The 18,052-nt window shown below is 34.9% G+C and overlaps 1 protein-coding gene across 3 annotated transcripts in view; it reads left to right on the top strand.

Moving 5' to 3' along the window:
* The window catches only part of LOC143243971 (muscleblind-like protein 1), a 198,567-nt gene that overhangs the window by 148,465 nt on the left and 32,050 nt on the right, over window positions 1-18,052 (top strand). For all 3 annotated transcript variants that reach the window (XR_013024822.1, XM_076487874.1, XM_076487875.1), the window contains exon 3: window positions 15,477-15,638. Coding sequence is in view for 2 of the 3 variants with exons in the window: in XM_076487874.1 (XP_076343989.1) it covers window positions 15,477-15,638 (162 nt within the window). In the remaining variant the exon portion in view is untranslated. The remainder of the gene's footprint in view (window positions 1-15,476; window positions 15,639-18,052) is intronic.

The raw sequence follows: 18,052 nt of genomic DNA, 5'->3' as shown, positions 1-18,052 counted from the left end.
GTGAACCAAGAAACTAAATTTTTGTTTTTCCTAAAGGCAGGGGCTAATGTTACAATCAATGACGTGAAAACATAGTTGTACAAAATGTCATCATGGGGCTTTAGTGCCATGCAATTATATCATCAAAGAGGGCTTTTTGCTAAGCCGCCATGACAGACTGCCATTTCGTTGTAGTTCCATAGATGTTTGTTTGTTTGGTTTTTCATTTTTCGCACCAAGCTACATGAGAGCTATCTGCACTAGCCGTCCCTAATATAGCAGTATAAGACTAGAGAGAAGGCAGCTCGTCATCACCACCCACCGCCTACTCTTGGACCACTTTTTTACCAACGAATATTGGGATTGACCGAGCATTATAATATCTCCACGGCTGAAAAGTGAGCATGTTTGGTGTGACGGATTTCTAACCCGCAGCCTCAGATTACGAGTCAAGTGTCCTAGCCACCTGGCCATACCAGGCCAGTTCCGTGGAACTAGCACAAATTTGATTAACTTCTCTCAACTTGAGTACAATTAATACATTCTGTATAAAACATTAATTCGTTAGTTTATTACCTTTATTAACCATTTATATGTAAACGGTCCATAAAAATGACGTCTAACGCTAATTCAGTAGTTTTATACATTTATTTCATGACCGTTTATACTTAAATTGTCGTAAAAGTAAGATATAATGTAATCATTAAAATTTATCGCTGGACTCTTTAATTATAAATCAAGTGATTATTTTAAACATTTTTGGTGTTTATGCAAGAGAAGATATTTCATTTGATAGTTTTATATTTTATCTTACTGAGGCGAACAGCATTACTACATTTCTACATATGATTACGTCTCCAAATACTGAATTTAATTATGTTAAAACCATTATTTCTACGTAGGGTGTTAACAGATATGTTGTGACGGTATTAGCATACATTAGCGTGTCGTTACGTTATCAGTGTCTAGATTCAGTTACGTTAAAACCAGTAATTTGCATATTTTAACATCGGTGCGGATTCATTTTGCTACAAATAAAAATAATAAATGAATGCCTTGCTATTTATCCATCCTGCTTTCTTCAAAACATTTAATTGGAGGTTAAAACTGCATAAACATTTGAGACTTTCTAATGCTGTTAGGAATCGATCACTGATAAACATATTTCCAAATTTCTTTCTGTACACAAACGTTGTGAAAGTATGGAATACATATTTAAACTACCCATAGTTTCTTTCGGACAATGAACTGTAGGAAGTAAAACATACATGAGACAGTTATTATAACCAGTAATTTAATTTTATTATTTTGTAGCTAAATATAATAAACAAACGACTTACAGTTTAAATACCATCTTATGTGGTGTAGTGGCTAGCATACCGGGCTTTTACCTCGGAAACCCGCATTCGATTCTCGCAGTAAATTCAGAATTTCGCCTTATGATAGTATAGTGATGTCTTCAGCTAAAATTCGGGTTTTGGTACCCGTAGTGCTGTGCTTAATTCCATTCACTCAAGTGAAATACTAAAATTCTTAAAACGTTGAAACTGTCCACTGGACATTATTAGGAAACCACACTGGAGACAGTGTTGGATGATGATGTCAGTGCATCATCAGTTAGTAGATTTAATCACATGTAAAACTGCATTCTACAGTACACAAAACCACGCTTCATTAAAAAGAAAAGAGTTGATATTTCAGTTTGGTCACAGTCGATTTTACCTAACGCCTTGAGTAACAAACAGGTTAAACCGTGACCAAACTGACCTATCTGCTCCTCTCTTCTTAGTAAAAAATTGGTTGAAACTTGGACGTAATGACGTCCAAACTTCCTCGGTGATTTTGTGTACTGAAGAAGAACGTTTTGCGTGTGATTAAATCTAGTAATTGATGATGCACTGACACAATGAAGCTATCATTCTACGTTTATAGAATCACTATCTGCACGTGTATGGCCACGTCACGACTTTTGTAATTGTTAAAATTCAATGTCTGGGTTGTATGTGTGTGATTTTTTTATAGTGTCCTTGTATTAAACACACTCAATCTTTAATACAATTTTAATATTCAAATGAACGTTTTATAGAAAAATGGATAGATAAACAGTAAGTCATTCGTTTAGTATTTTTAGTTGTTGAAAAATGAATTAGCAGATGTTAAAATATGCTGGTTTTAGAATAATTCCATCTAGACATTGATAACGTATTTGTATATGTTTTTCTTATAGCAAAGCCACATCAGACTATCTGTTGAGCCCACCGAGGGGAATCTAACCCTAGGTTTTAGCGTTGTAAATCCATAGACTTACCGCTGTATTAGCGGGTGGTTTGATAACATAATCACACGTAGAATTATAGTAAACCTGTTGTCTTTCTAAGTCTCATGAGTTATGTAAATGACATTGTAAAATTAAATATTTTGTCTTGCATAAGCACTAAAAATCTTGGAAATAATCACTAATTTATAATTGAGTTAACAGTAAGTTTTAATTATTTCACGATATCGTTTTTTTAAAACAAGTTAAATATAAGTTGTCATGAAATTTATAGATCTAATGAACTAGTGTTTTATACCGAGTGTATTAATTATGGTCATGTTGAGACATGTTGAAGAAATTCATGCTAGTTCCATAGAATTATAGTGTCATGGCCACCTGACATGATAGTCTAGCAACGCGTCCTCTGTTGACACTTTGTGGAACTATGACGTCATCGTCATTAGCCCCTTTCCTCTCTCCTCTGAGGTCGACACACATGTAGCGTTCTCTGGTGTCGCATTGTAGTTCTGTCTTAATTAATAACTTCAAATTCACTAGAATACAACATACGACCAATCCCTCTAGCTAAAATTAGATACTTCACGAATGTAACAAATAAATTATCGCGAGCGGGATGAAGGTAGGTACTAATATTCCAGAACATCTCTGTTTAAGAATGTTTCTTGCCATTTAAAATAAAATTATTGTTACGAAATGTTTTGATTGATTATTATTATTATTATGCTCGAGCATTATCTGTCGTCGGCTGGACCGTAAAAGTTTGTTTTCTCTCACACACACAGCTAATTCTCGAACTTTGTATTTATTGATCCCAGCCTAGACATATGATATGTAGATTACTGCCTCCCCGTAGAACTTCCCATCCACGGGGACTATTTGAACTTTAGAATGAGAAGAAGAAAACCGCATAATAATTTTCAATCATAACCCAGTCGTGTAGCGTCGTTCAAGTACCACAACATCGATGGACTCTACGCTGCCGCTTCACTCCATGAACTTCCTAACCACCAGTAAAACACTTAAAATAACCATCTTAAATTAATCTAAGCACGCTTCTTTTTAACTTTGAGCAAAGCGAAGAGGGATCCCAAGATCTCTGAACACCCCTGGTTTTTATAATAAACCTTAATACATGCCAGAATTGGATTAGACTATTGTGGGAGACGGGAGGGACAACAGCTCCCACCACACACAGATTAGCTAGGCCTGACAGTAGTGTCAGATGTTATTGTATGTGCTGTGAATCGACAAAAATTATAGTACAAAGCTAAATATCATTGCTTTTTTTTAGAAAACTCTAAGAACTTTGGGGCTCCCTAATCCTCTGTTAAATCTAATCCGCGTTAAATCTCAAATGGCCATTAATACCCATAAATATGGGTACTGTGAATCCAGATCGTGAAAAAAATAACAAAAAAACGTAAGAAAAAGTACAAAACAGATACCTAGTACCCGATGATACTGGGAAAATATAAAATGGATATTGGTTTTTGCAAGGTATGTATATGAAAAGGGGAACTCGCACATCTGTAAGGGTACATCGTCTACTGTCCTCAGGTCGATCAGCGACACGTTTATGAACTTATGATACTAAAATCCTAGTTTCTATTCGTCGTGATGGAGTAGGTGCATATAGCCCAATATGTAGTTGTGCACAAAAAGAAAAAAAGACTTCGAATACCGGATATAGCCTCTGGTAGACAGTTTCATACATACAAACAGGTATGAAAGTGTATTAAAAGTTTGCACAAGCACACGAGTTTTCTTCTACGTAGTTGATTTTGCCGAGTACTTAATTGTTTATTTTACATAAAAAGAATCTAGACACGAACCTGTTAGTAGACGGACGAATCATTTTGTTATAAACGGGATGTTGACAATGTGTAAAAAAGGATATTTATCGCCGATGTCAACAATATTGGAATATACTCCCACTATCATTGTAAAATAATTTTTAAAGTGTTTGTTTGTTTGGGAATTTCGCACAAAGCTACTCGAGGGCTATCTGTGCTAGCCGTCCCTAATTTAGCAGTGTAAGACTAGAGGGAAGGCAGCTAGTCATCACCACCCACCGCCAACTCTTGGGCTACTCTTTTACCAACGAATAGTGGGATTGACCGTCACATTATAACGCCCCCACGGCTGGGAGGGCGAGCATGTGTAGCGCGACGCGGGCGCGAACCCGCGACCCTCGGAGTACGAGTCGCACGCCTTACGCGCTAGGTCATGCCGGGTTTAAAGTGTTAAATTTGTGTATTTTGTATTATTTTCTAACAAATACAGATGAACAGTGGTACTTAATTCTAAACAGTCGGTGTGATATCATAAATTCTCCCTACATTTGTAAGTCAGTATAGATCTTAAAGTTTATTCTTATATCCCAAATGAATTATCTAATCATTTATTATAGCAGAATTACCGCCACGCATAATTTGAGTTTGTATTGTATGCCAATGTAATTGGGTCGCCATTTTACGTTATTAATTAATGTTGTTATCGCCCTCAGATGTAAACTATACGTGTTGGAACGCAGTAAACCACTTGATTTACGAGTCTAACCACATAGCAGTATATGGAAAACCATCAAGTATATCATTAGGTATTTTGCTCAAGCGTCACGAGGATTGACTTTGCCTTTGCAAATGAAACCTGCAAGCACAAGTATGGGAAGTTAGGTAATTGAACGAAACGTTTAGATGATGCTACTGAAATAATGAAACATTTGTACGAGTGCAAAACGTCATAATCACTATGAACTTACAACATGGTTGAGGTTTTCAAAATAGCTACTGAAATAATGAAACATTTGTACGAGTGCAAAACATCATAATCACTATGAACTTACAACATGATTGAGGTTTTCAAAATAGCTACTGAAATAATGAAACATTTGTACGAGTGCAAAACATCATAATCACTATGAACTTACAACATGGTTGAGGTTTTCAAAATATAAATCCGTTTACATGTATAGGTTAACGAGCCATGCGCAACTTACCAAAAATGTTTAGAAACTACACTCTGAAATATATATATATACATACATGTATATTTGTGTGTGTGTGTGTGTGTGTGTGTGTGAATATACATGAGTGTGGGGGTATATATTGTTGATATGTAAAACATTCGTGCTTGTCTGATAATCTAGCTGCCAAAAGTTATCCGTTTATTCACTTTTCGCGGTACACTGGAATGTGAATTACAATTGAGAATAAAGAACGTCGTACCTTTACCCTGAATCAGTCACCTGGTGTCGTCTGCAAGTTTTTTCATGTTCTAAAACGACATGTGTTTGTGATAACACGTACAGGATGAGCCGGTTGTCTAGCATCGCATGTGTTCCCTTCTCTCTCTGTTATGACAAGTCGAAGCACAACTTGTCAAACCATCTTCAGTCTGGTTCACTGAACAGTTACTACTCGGAACATACATACTTCCCAGGGATCAGTAGAAATGTCAGTGTTAGCTGAAAATGTCATTGAACGCGGTTATTTTTGTTTCACAACCTTCACTGTTAAACAAATTGTTTTTATTAGTGTGTCATCGTTTGTTGAGACTTTATATTTTCTGTCATTACAAAGCAAAGTAACGTGATTAACTGGTCATCGAATGTTTTAATTGGTTTGCGTTGTGCGGAAACGCGAATAATTCAATATTAGGTACTTAGAGATGACTCGATGAACTTTACTATTATTAATTACAGAATAATTTTTGGGCACCTGCTATCAACTCTTGGACGTTCAATTTTTGAGTTTTTAGAGTGAAATTATGGGTCAACTCTTTGAAATTTCAGAATTATACTCCAAATGATGAAAACCAAATCTAGTCTCTACTTTTCCATCGGGGTCGGCGTGGCCTGGTGGTTAGGGCACTTGACTCGTAATCTGAGGGTTGGGGTCTCGAAACCCCGTAACACCAAACAAGCTTGTCTTTTTAGCCGTGGGGCGTTATAATGTGACAGTCAATCCCATTATTCTTTAGTAAAATAATAGCCCAAGAGTTGGCGGTGGGCGATGATGAATAATTGCCTTTCCTCTAGCCTTACACTGCTAAATTATGGACGGCTAGCGCAGATAGTCCTTCTGTAGCTTTGTGTGAAATTCAAAAACAAATAAACAATTTTCTTATGAAATAAAAATGTTCTATTTAAAATATATGTATAATGATTACTTATGTACTTACGTACAGTAATATTATTCACGCTCTTGTTGATGTATTCACCAGGTTACATATTCGGAGACATTTATTCAAACACTTTCTCACGAAAATATACACAGGGACTATCTGTACACAGATGTCCCTGATTTTAAACTGGGAGAAGACAACTGACCATCAACGTCCAATGGCAACGCTTGGACTACTATTTTCTGGACGAATAGTAGGATTTAGCCGTCACTCTTAAATAGCATCCTGTTGGCCTAGGTTGTGAAGGTTTTTTGTTTTTTCTAGGAAATGGCTTGCAAGCTATGAAATCTCAGTTTAACACCGCGGGTACACAAACCATTAGCCACACCCAGTCCCATAAGATTAAGAAGTGTATGTTAAGTAGAAAAACAATGAACTGAAACGGAGAAAAATATCATTGAAATTTCCATTACTTATGTAACTGAATGATTGTTTGTTTGTGTTTGGATTTCGCGCAAAGCTGCACGAGGGCTCTCTGCACTAGCCGTCCCTAATTTAGCGGTTTAAGACTAGATGGAAGGCAACTAGTCATCACCACCCACTGCCAACTATTGGGTTAATATTTTACCAACGATTAGTGTAGTTGAGCGTTATATAATGACGCCCCCGCGGATGAGAGGGCGAGCATGTTTGGTGTGATGGGAATTTGAACCCGCTTCCCTCAGATTAGGAGTGACGCGCCCTAACCAACTGGCTATGTCGAGCTTATCTGAATGAACTTCCTGCTTTATTAAATAGAATAAAAAATATACTAGTTTATAAGATGGCCTCTAAACCAAACCCAGTTAACTTTGATCTCCAGTATAGAAGTGCAGTACCGTATTTCTCCTCTCCAAGTTTGTAACTATTATATTAGTGCTCAAGTAATTCGAGTTCTGTATTCTATGAGTGTTTATTTTATAAACTTTTGTAATATAAAAACTCCCTTAAACGCAGTTATTTCAAAGAATGTTGAAAGATCCTTTGCGTACGTAAGAAATTTTGTAATCTTATAAACACTTTTTGTTTTGTTTTGCTAATTTGAAACGTGTTCCATGAACTTTCTTTTTTAAATATTTAATGAAAGGGAGAAAAGTAGTAAACATAAGGCTGTAATAATAATAATAACCACTGATGTAGCTTGTGGCAGCTGTGTTTCATGTCCACCTGGCGCTTTGTTAAATAATTAATTTGTGTTTTATTCTCCACTCAAAATATACAACAACAACAAATAGCGTTATTTCTTGTTTATTTTCGTCTCGTTAGCAACTTTCGTTGGTTATTTGTTGTTTTAAACTACTTATATTTCAGTATGAAGACTGAACGGAGGCGAACTGTTGGAAACCGATAGGACTAACAATTATTGTAAAAACGAAGTTAGCCGCAGAAATGTTTTTTCTTTGTTTTTTTGGCACTTAAACCATAATTTTTAAAGTATCATACTGCATATAAAAATAGCATTTCCTTGAGTCTTATATCCTTCATTGTCCAGCACATTTGATGAATTGCGGCATTGTATGAAATGCTTCTTGTGGAAAACAAAATCCAGGTCGGAAATGCTGTATTTACACACATCCGATTTTGGGCTGCAATGGACAAAGTAAGAGAAATGGGGAAGAAAACATCTGTACATTAATTTTCATATTATTTCAACCCTTCCTCTTCATTCATATGTCACTGTTCGAACAAAGAATATGTCAGTGAAAAGAATAAGTTATACAATCATTACAGCTAGAACTGTGGAGGTCCAGCATGGCCAGGTGGTTAGGGCGCTCGAGTAGTAACTTGAGGATCGCGGGTTCAAATCCCCATCGCACTAAACATGCTTGCCATGTCAGCCGTTTGAGCGTTATATTGTGAGGTCAATCCCACTATTCGTTGATAAAAGAGTAGCCCAAGGGTTGGCGATGGGTGGTGATGGCTGGCTGCCTTCCCTCTACCCTTACACTGCTAAATTAGGAACGGCTAGCGCAGATAGCCCTCGTGCAGTTTTGCGCGAAATTAAAAAGAACCAACAGAACTGTGGATTTTATCACTCGTATAAGATATACAATTTCAAAATAAAACAGTTTAAAGTGATATTGTGAGTTATGAGTAGCGAGTCATTCACAGTGGATAAGTTAGAATCACTTCTTATTTAGAAGCGAGTCTGTATTGTAACCATCGTTCTTTTTACGGTTACTATTTCAAAAGCTAACTATTTAAATAAAGCAAATAAGATAATTCACAATGATGATTAGAGAAGGAAAGTGCTATTTTATCCCGATAATTTGGTCAGAGTTGTTTGTAAAAGAAAATAATGCTTTGTTTTATTGTTATTTTAACCATAACCTATACATCTGTGGTTCTTTAAACTTTCCTTCCAAGAGAATCGTCCCATAATAACTATGGAGGAACACGAACTAGTGGCATTTCCATGACAACAAAAGAATAATCAGCTACCATGACATTTATGAACATAAAAAAAACATTCTCAAGCACAGTTGTAAAAGGTCTGCACGTGTTGCACGTTAGTAGGTTGAACGTATGCAGTCCCTGAAGCATTACTGGTTGGTATTCTATAAGTATACCTGGTGAGGTTTTAATATTTTAAAACAGTATTTATTTGCAAATTAATATGCATAACTGAATACTTCAAAAAAAGAAAGTTTAAATGTCACACAAGTAATATAATTAACACAAATATTATTCGCCCTCTAATGGAATAAACTGGGATTAAAAGTATGCAACTTCCACTAGTGGTAACCAGAGTTATTGTACACGTTACATTAATTGTAATGTTTCTTTAACTTAGAATCATGGGTTCTAATGAAAGAATCGATTTTTAAGTAACCTTAACTGTAATGTTACTTTACTGTATCATAATGGGTGGAAGCCAAAGGTCCATTTTACACGTCATACTTACTTTAATGTTACTTTACTCTAGAATGATTGGCGGAAGCCAAAGGTCTGTTGTGCACGTCACGCTTACTGCGTGAGAAATAATAGATTCGACAAACTTTTAAACAACTTTGTTTGGAACGTTATTTTGAAAATACTTCCATCTGTTATTTAATTAGTAGTTTTCAAGAATATAAAGTAGGCGTAGTGACCGTCTAATGATACTGCTTGCACATTTCAAGTCAAACGACCACAAAAGAAGACGTATTTTATCAATGATATTTTCATAGACAAATCTTGTTTCTTTACTTGCGGAATTTAACCACTTGATCAATAAAATCTCTTTGATACTTAGAATATTTTTTTCATCATTACACCTTGCCAAAATCCTAAATACATTGTTTTACACTTGTAGGTTACCCTCAAGCATGGAGATGTAATGTGATAACTTTATGGATAAATTTTCAGGATTTTAACAGAATGTGATTAAAGAAATCTAAGCTCAAGGATATTTTATTGATTAAGTCATTAAAACTCAAAATTAATATAGTAAGATCATCCATAACTTATTGTCGAAATTTTAACAATAGCTGTCACGTTGTTTTATGTATTTACTTAATTTCGGAATTTCATACCCTTATTTCGCAAGGTGATCTTATATGGTTTTACTCATTTAGTTTGTTTTTCCTTCAACAATACACTAACGAAATAACAAAATATAGGGAGTCCAAATCAAGCCAAGGCACAAACAATAGGATGAACACGTTTAGTTGAGGATATTCGAACTATGAGTACCACATATTTACATAAGATGGGTATTAGGTTTACAGTAACTTCAACTTATTCCCTGAAGATGGCACCCCAGTACACATAATAGACATATTAATAGAGTAAGCATTATCAACAGCCTGCAAGCACCTTAGTTTAGAAATAGTTTTAAAATTAAAAATCAATTTATTTATTGTAATAAACTTAAATAAAGTAAATGTGTAGATTTCATTATTGATTTTCGCTATTTACTGTTATTCTTTATGTATTATGAGAGACAATTTCTGAAATACGTTTGTCGTAATTTGAATACAATTGGGTGCAACGTAAACCACTCTAAGTGTCATAAGTTGTTGATGTTTTGAATTAAGCACAAATCTACACAATGGGCTATCTGTGCTTTACCCACCACGGGTATTGAAACCCGCTTTTTAGCGTTGTAAGTCCACAGACATACCGCTGAGCCACTGGAGGGTAAGTGTCAGAAGACAATTATTTATTCCATGATAATACTATAACTGTAGTAATACATCTACTGACTATCATAACGCTGTAATAGTGTACCAGCATTAAGATCGTACATGTAACGCCATGGTAATACAAAGCTGTTTCTATATTCACAGCAATACCACACTTTGTCTTATCTGTAGGTGTTAGTATGGATACGTACAAAGTATATTTCAAGTTTCTATCAGCTAATAGTTTTTTTATCCGAAAGGTGAACAAAATGTTCTTCATGACATCTGATTACCAAATACAGTAGTTTGTAGAACGGAAGAAAGAGAGGCCTGGCATGGCCAAGTGTGTTCAGGTACTCTACTCGTAATCTGAGGTTCGCGGGTTCGAATCCCTGTCACACCAAACATGCTTGCCCTTTCAGCCGTGGAGGCATTATAAAGTGACGGTCAATCGCACTATTCGTTGGTAAAAGAGTAGCCCGAGAGTTGGCGATGGGTAGTGGTGACTAGTTGCCTTCTCTCTTGTCTTAAACTGCTAAATTAGGGACGGTTAGCGCAGATAGCCCTCGAGTAGCTTTGCGCGAAATTAAAAACAAACAAACGGAAGAAAAAATTCAAATTTCAATTACAAAATTATAATATAAAATCCTTCACTAGGACAAATAACGCTTATAATTTTGAATAAATAAAATAATATCTTTAATCTAATTGTACGTATTAAATTGAAACTTAAATTTGCTTTTTTATTAACAAATAACATGCAATATTTCCAAACGGATTTTTTTGCTATATTAAAATAAGCTTCCAATTACGAACCACAAGAGATTTACTTCCATTTGTTTCGGCCCGCAATGCTCACCACTTTTTTTTTTTTTTTTTTGTAATATGGAGGCGTTATGATCGTACAATCAATTCCAATATTCGTTGGTAAGAGTACCCTAAAAGTTAGCAACAGATATTTGCTATGGTCTATCACTTCACAATTAGGGACGACTCGCGGAGATAGTCTTAAAGCATCTTTACGTGAAAATTCAACAGATAAAGAAAACGTTTAATCACATCGAATTAATAATTACGATCAGTTGAAACTGTTAAAAGTAACCCTGGTATATTGAATAAACGTTTTATAGCTAGTCTTTTGTTATATTTATCAAAAACATGCATATATTAAATAATCGCACAGATTTATATCAGGAAAAGTAAAAGGTGAAATTATGTCTGTCCAAAACAACAATACAAAGTTTCCTTGCGTTATCATTCGAAAAATAACTATTTTATTGCATAAATTGCGCATTACCGCTGACTTTGAATAACTTTTCTAAGCCTATTTTTCAACTGCTACTTATATGGCAATCAACATCACGCCAAGAAAAACTGCCTTATTTTTGTACTCCAAATAAACACAGCGACTAATCTAAGGAAATCGAAGTTTTCTAGAACTTTAACGTTCTTAATTTTAAAATATATTTCACAAAATAAATATTTTTTACTGAGTTGCTTTGATGGGTCCTACATGTCATAGAACTAGATTTGTACCAAAAGATGTGTACGTACATAGCCGTGTAACGATAAAGATAAATATAGAAAAGAATAAACCTGCGCTTCTTTTCCATCCTTTTCTTAAGAAGTTTCACATTTTGTAATGACGGTTGTTGTTCTTTTAGTCTTGCCTGGTCAACATCATTCACCAGCCAATTAATTTGTGTCCAATATAGTATAGTTGTTTGTTGTTAAACGCAAAACTGCACAATAGACCATCTGTGTTCTATCTATCGTGGTTATCCAAAGCAGATTTGTAAAACATTAGAGGCCTTAGACTTACCCGTGAGCCATCAAGGGGCACTGTAGATGTAGCATAGGTCATTGGTTTAGAAAACTTAATATGATAACATTTAGTATCGAAACTGTTTGCCATCAGGAACTTGGGCTCTCAAAGATATCGGGGGGGGGGGGTATATTTAGGTTTTTAACTTCCCCCAATGAAAAGCAAAAATTTCTTGGTGTCATAACTTTTGGTATAAGACTTGTATATGACTGACATTGGCGGTAAGCAAAGCTACTGTAAAACCATTATTAAGTTTGTTACATATATACATACATGTATGTATTTTATCTTACTTCATAATGTATGTTCATATTAATATTCAGAGGTTTAAGTTGCTATTGTTTAAAAGATTTTAGATTTGGTTTCTTTAAATAAATTACACAAATAATAAGTTTATTTTGTTTTTGAAACAACTGTTGTCAATTGTAAGGAAAGCTGACAGCACAAAATAATTCTCACAATACAAGGTACCATTTATCTGCTGGCAGTCCTTTTGTTTGTTTTGTGCCCGTCATGGCCAGATGGTTAAGGCATTCAACTCGTAATCCGAGGTTCGAGGGTTCGAATCCCAGTCACACCAAATATTCTTGCCTTTTCAGCCGTGGAGCGTTATAATGTGACGGTCAATCTTGCTATTCATTGGTAAAAGAGAAGTCAAAGAGTTGGCTGTTGGTGGTGATGACTAGCTGTCTTCCATCTAGTCTTACACTGTTAAGTTAGGGAGGACTAGCGCAGATAGCCTTCGTGTAGCTTTGCGCGAAAATTAAAAACAAAACAAACCTTTTGTATCTCAGAACGGCTGGTATGGGTATTAACACTTTTATCGATAAGGAGAGAGCAACGTATCGACCTTCTCAGGTCATCTTCAGGCTAAGGTTTTAACATTGTTCTCTCCTTATCAATGAAAGTATTGATAACCATACCAGCTGTTCTGAGATACATTTTTATTCCAAGTGGGTTTCTCGTCATCAAGAAGAACCAAACCTTTTGTTTTTATCGTTGACTTTATAACGTTAATCTATATTACTGTAAATTCCACTAATTCGGATATGGTATCTCAAATATAAATTGCTTCATTTATACTAGGAATCGCGTATTTTTACCGTGAAAATGGCGTAGCCCATGATGTTTAATTTCCGGATGTCGTTTAAGTTGTTAACGCTGAATTCATATCTTCTCAATCTTCGCACATATTACTGTATTTGTGTTCACTAAAAACGGTGGGTAGGTGTGTTTCAAAATTACCAGCTCAATAATTGTTCTACGAATTTATGGTAATAACGTTCTGATCAATGTACATTACTGTTTACTACAAGAAAAATAATTATTATTTTCTGATAAACGTTAATTTATTAGCATGTTTATCCAAACCGTCATTAGAGCATACTAAAAATAAAGTAAATATTTTTCAAACAATTATTAATGAAAGAAAAAGTAAGATAAAACGACTCATAGAGAAATGTAATTGTAATATAGTAGAATGTTCAACCTATCCCTGATAGATTATCAGAGATCTTTATATTGCATTTAGCTATAGTGTGTCTCCTAACGGATTTGAGGCCCGGCATGGCTAGGTTGTTAAGGCACTCGACTTGTAGCCCGAGAGTCGCGGGCTCGAAACTCCCTCACACCAAACATGCTCGCCTTTTCAGCCGGTGGGTCATTATAATGTGACGGTCAATCCAACTACACACGTTGGTAAAAGAGTAGCCCAAAAATTGGCAATGGATGGTGATAACTAGCTGCCTTCCCTCTTGCCTTACACTGCTAAATTAGGGACGACTAGCGTAGATAGCTCGCGTGTAGCTTTGCGCGAAATTCAAAACAAACAAACAAACAAACAACACGTGAGACTAGAGGGAAGGCAGCTAGTTATCACCACTCTCCGCCAACTCTTGGGTTACTCTTTTACCAACGCGTAATGGTATTGACCGTAACTTTATAACGGCTGAAAGGGCGAGCATGTTTGATATGACGGGCATTCGAACCCGAAACTCTCAGATTACGAGTCGAGTGCCTTATCCACCTAGCCAAGCCCGGCCTCCACAACTGATGAGTGTATATTGGTATTTAGTCTATGATTTGATGTGATAGGGGATCAGATTTGTTTCAGCGCGTCGATAAGCCAGAACTGAACCGAGTATGCTAACACTGATTATCGAAACAAATATTAAGTCATAACTCTCAGATTTACATAAATGATTATTCAATACCATTATAACTGTAACAAAAAAAAACGAATTTAGATGAACAAATTACTATGGCAGCAACAAAGGCTAATAAAAATCAACAAAAACATTTGGCCGAGAAATGTTTGTGACAATAGCTTTCAAATGCTTTGGAAATATCCTGACTTTCACACTTACCTCTAAAAACGTTAACAAAGACAGGGTAGCCTGCAAGTGGAAATTAGGATTCACCTACTAGAACCTACAAATTCCCATTTGATTAGTGACAAAGTTAATGTTATAGGCCTAGAAAGGTTATCTACAAGCAGGTAAGTTCATTTTAGGCCTAGCCCGGCTTATTCGTCAGTGATTTCGAATGGAATGGAAGATAGATACTTAATTTTTGCTGAATTATTTTAGGTAAGGATTTATGGTTGTATTATTTTATAATAGCATACTATGGATTAAGTTGTTTTTTTTATCGGAATATAAGAGCCCACAGTCGATAACTAGTAGTAAGATTGAATACGGTGTAGCTTCTAGAATATAAACCCTAGTCTTGATTGATTTCCCTTTGCAAAGTGTTTTATTTTTATTCAGCCATGAATGCCAAAACTCGGTTTCAAACACTGAAGTCTGCAGACATACCACTTTGCCACTGGAGAACAAGACTTCGTCTAGTTTATTTAATGCATGGAGATTTTTAGTCTTTTTCTCGAACAGATAGTTCTCCAAAGTTTATGGATGCCAAAAACTAACAAACAAAATCTAAAGCAAAATAAAAATTATTTTAATTTTACGTAAAACTTCATAAAATATTTTAAAGTTTGAATTCATAAGCATTTTGATGATTTCACGTCGGTACTTAAGAAATATTTGAAAGAGAACCTTATTATTGCTTGAATTTTGATTTTACTTCAGTCTGATTAGAACCAGTTTACTATCTGTCATTCTAGGGCCGGTGTAATAGAGAAAAACCACCCTGTAAGTACTTCCATCCTCCACAACACCTTAAGGATCAGCTGTTGATAAATGGAAGAAATCATCTTGCCCTTAAGAATGCCTTGTTACAACAGATGCCTCTCCAACCAGTTCTCCACAGCCAGATTCCAACTGTGGTAAGTCCACATTTGAGATTTTCGGATACTGTATATTTCAATTCCATCTATTCTTTAAGTATTGTTTTCGACAGAAATGAGAAGTTATGTTAAAAGACTTAATGCATGCAGACGAACAGAAAAAAAGAATGCGAATGATAAAGGAAGAAATAACAACATTAAGGTAAGAAGTTTGTCGCCGTGATTGAATTGGTCTCCTGAGAAAATCTTATAAACGAATGTCGTTAATAAAAGAAACAAAAGAAATCGAATCGTACTTATTGCTAACAACTGAAATATTATGGAACACTGCAGAGAAGAGAATCTTAACAATCAATATTAAATCCGATCGTTATTTTCTCGACAAGTGAAATGAGAAGTTGTAGACAGAGATGTACAATGTTTATTGTCTTCAGAATATCTGATTTCTTACCGTTAAATCTATTTCAATTCCTACTCAGATTTTTTATTTTACTTTTTAATCACAAATAGAAGACTATCATCAAACTTACCAAAGTTTGTTCGTTCGTTTTCGAATTTCGCGGATAGCTACACGAGGGGTATCTGCGCTAGCCGTTCCTAATTTAGTATTCTAAGACTAGAGGGAAGGCAGGTAGTCATCTCCACCCACCGCTAACTCTTGGGCTACTCTTTTATCAACGAATAGTGGGATTGCCTGTCGTATTATAATGCCCTCACGACTAAAAAAGGCGGGCATGTTCGGTGTGACTGGGATTCGAACTCGCAGCCCTCGGATTACGAGTCGAATACCCTAACCACCCTGCCATGCCGGGCCCCATATTGATAAGACTGGATGTTTTCACATACTTCATTAAATTTAAAAATAGTATTTTTTATAACTCAAACTAAATTACATTCAAGTTCTCTCTAGACTATATTTAAGTCATTAATTTAATTTATATAGACATTATAAAAATATGTTAATTACACTACAAATATTACATGAAAAAGAAGTAGTTTGTTGTAAGATCAGAATGTAAGTTTGTAGTTTTATTCAACAGATTGTAATAATCGTGACCCTATATGATAATGATAATACAAGTTTGTAGTTTTATTCAACAGATTGTAATAATCGTGACCCTATATGATAATGATAATACAAGTTTGTAGTTTTATTCAACAGATTGTAATAATCGTGACCCTATATGATAATGATAATACAAGTTTCTAGTTTTATTCAACAGATTGTAATAATCGTGACCCTATATGATAATGATAATACAAGTTTGTAGTTTTATTCAACAGATTGTAATAATCGTGACCCTATATGATAATGATAATACAAGTTTGTAGTTTTATTCAACAGATTGTAATAATCGTGACCCTATATGATAATGATAATACAAGACTCTACGAGAACATTTTTTTCAAGAATTGTGATTTATTATTTATTTGAATCAATTCGTATATAACTGTTGTGAATGTTTTCCCGAAGTTAATAGACAATGTAGTTTGATAATGTGATCTAAATGTGTTCGTTATATTAAACATGATTTTACAGTTTGGAGAGTGGCGAAGATAATAATAAAATGTGAGTTGTATGTTATACGTATATTAGTCAGAGACATCCAGTGGGATATCTGTGCGTTGAATATCATAGGAATCGAACCTTAAATGTTAGCATTATAAGTGCTCAATTTTACCTCTGACCCACGGGGAACAGTATGCAATGTTATGAATGAACAAGCGTTTACGTATTCTATTCTCATTATTGTGTTTGTTATGATAAAGTGATACAAAAATTATGATATTGCTATTCATATGATGTTACTATTGTTGTAACATTCGAATATCATGCTGATTTAGTGACACTATCCTGAATTAACGTGCTTTATATTTTTAGGAGATTAGCAGTGGCTTTAAAGCGTCAAATTTAAAATCGAGCACTTTTGACTTAAATAGTATTCAAAACAAATACAGAAAATCCTGGCTGCCGGTTGCTTTTTGTTATGCTTTGTTTGGGAATGTATTTCTATACTTATGTTTTTTATTTCATGTAATTTTACACTTATATGTAGTTTAAATGTCAACTACAAGCTTTGCAGAAATAAAAATCATAACTATAGAAACACATTCCCAAACAAAGCCTAACAAAAAGCAACTTAAAACCTGAACTACCGTTTAAATGGAAGTAATTACGTGTTCACAAACAACGTAGAACTCGGTCCCTCTGTTCTGCCTTATCGGAAATCTCCTTCTGTTTTGTAAATTAAGTCAGATTTTATTTTTTTTTTACCTACAGGTGGCTATAGTTGTAAGATCTAATCTCCTCGGAAGACGCTTTGACAGTTTAGGTTATGAAGAATGAATTTAAATTGTGGGTAATCCATCTTGTCACGTTTTTTTTTTTCTGAATAACATAATGAATGTGTACTCTAGGTATATTTTTACGATTATAATAATGATAAAATGGT

The sequence above is a fragment of the Tachypleus tridentatus genome, chromosome 2 (genome assembly GCF_004210375.1).
Source record: "Tachypleus tridentatus isolate NWPU-2018 chromosome 2, ASM421037v1, whole genome shotgun sequence".
In the NCBI taxonomy this organism is placed as follows: domain Eukaryota; kingdom Metazoa; phylum Arthropoda; class Merostomata; order Xiphosura; family Limulidae; genus Tachypleus; species Tachypleus tridentatus.
This window is presented reverse-complemented; position numbering and strand designations above follow the sequence as displayed.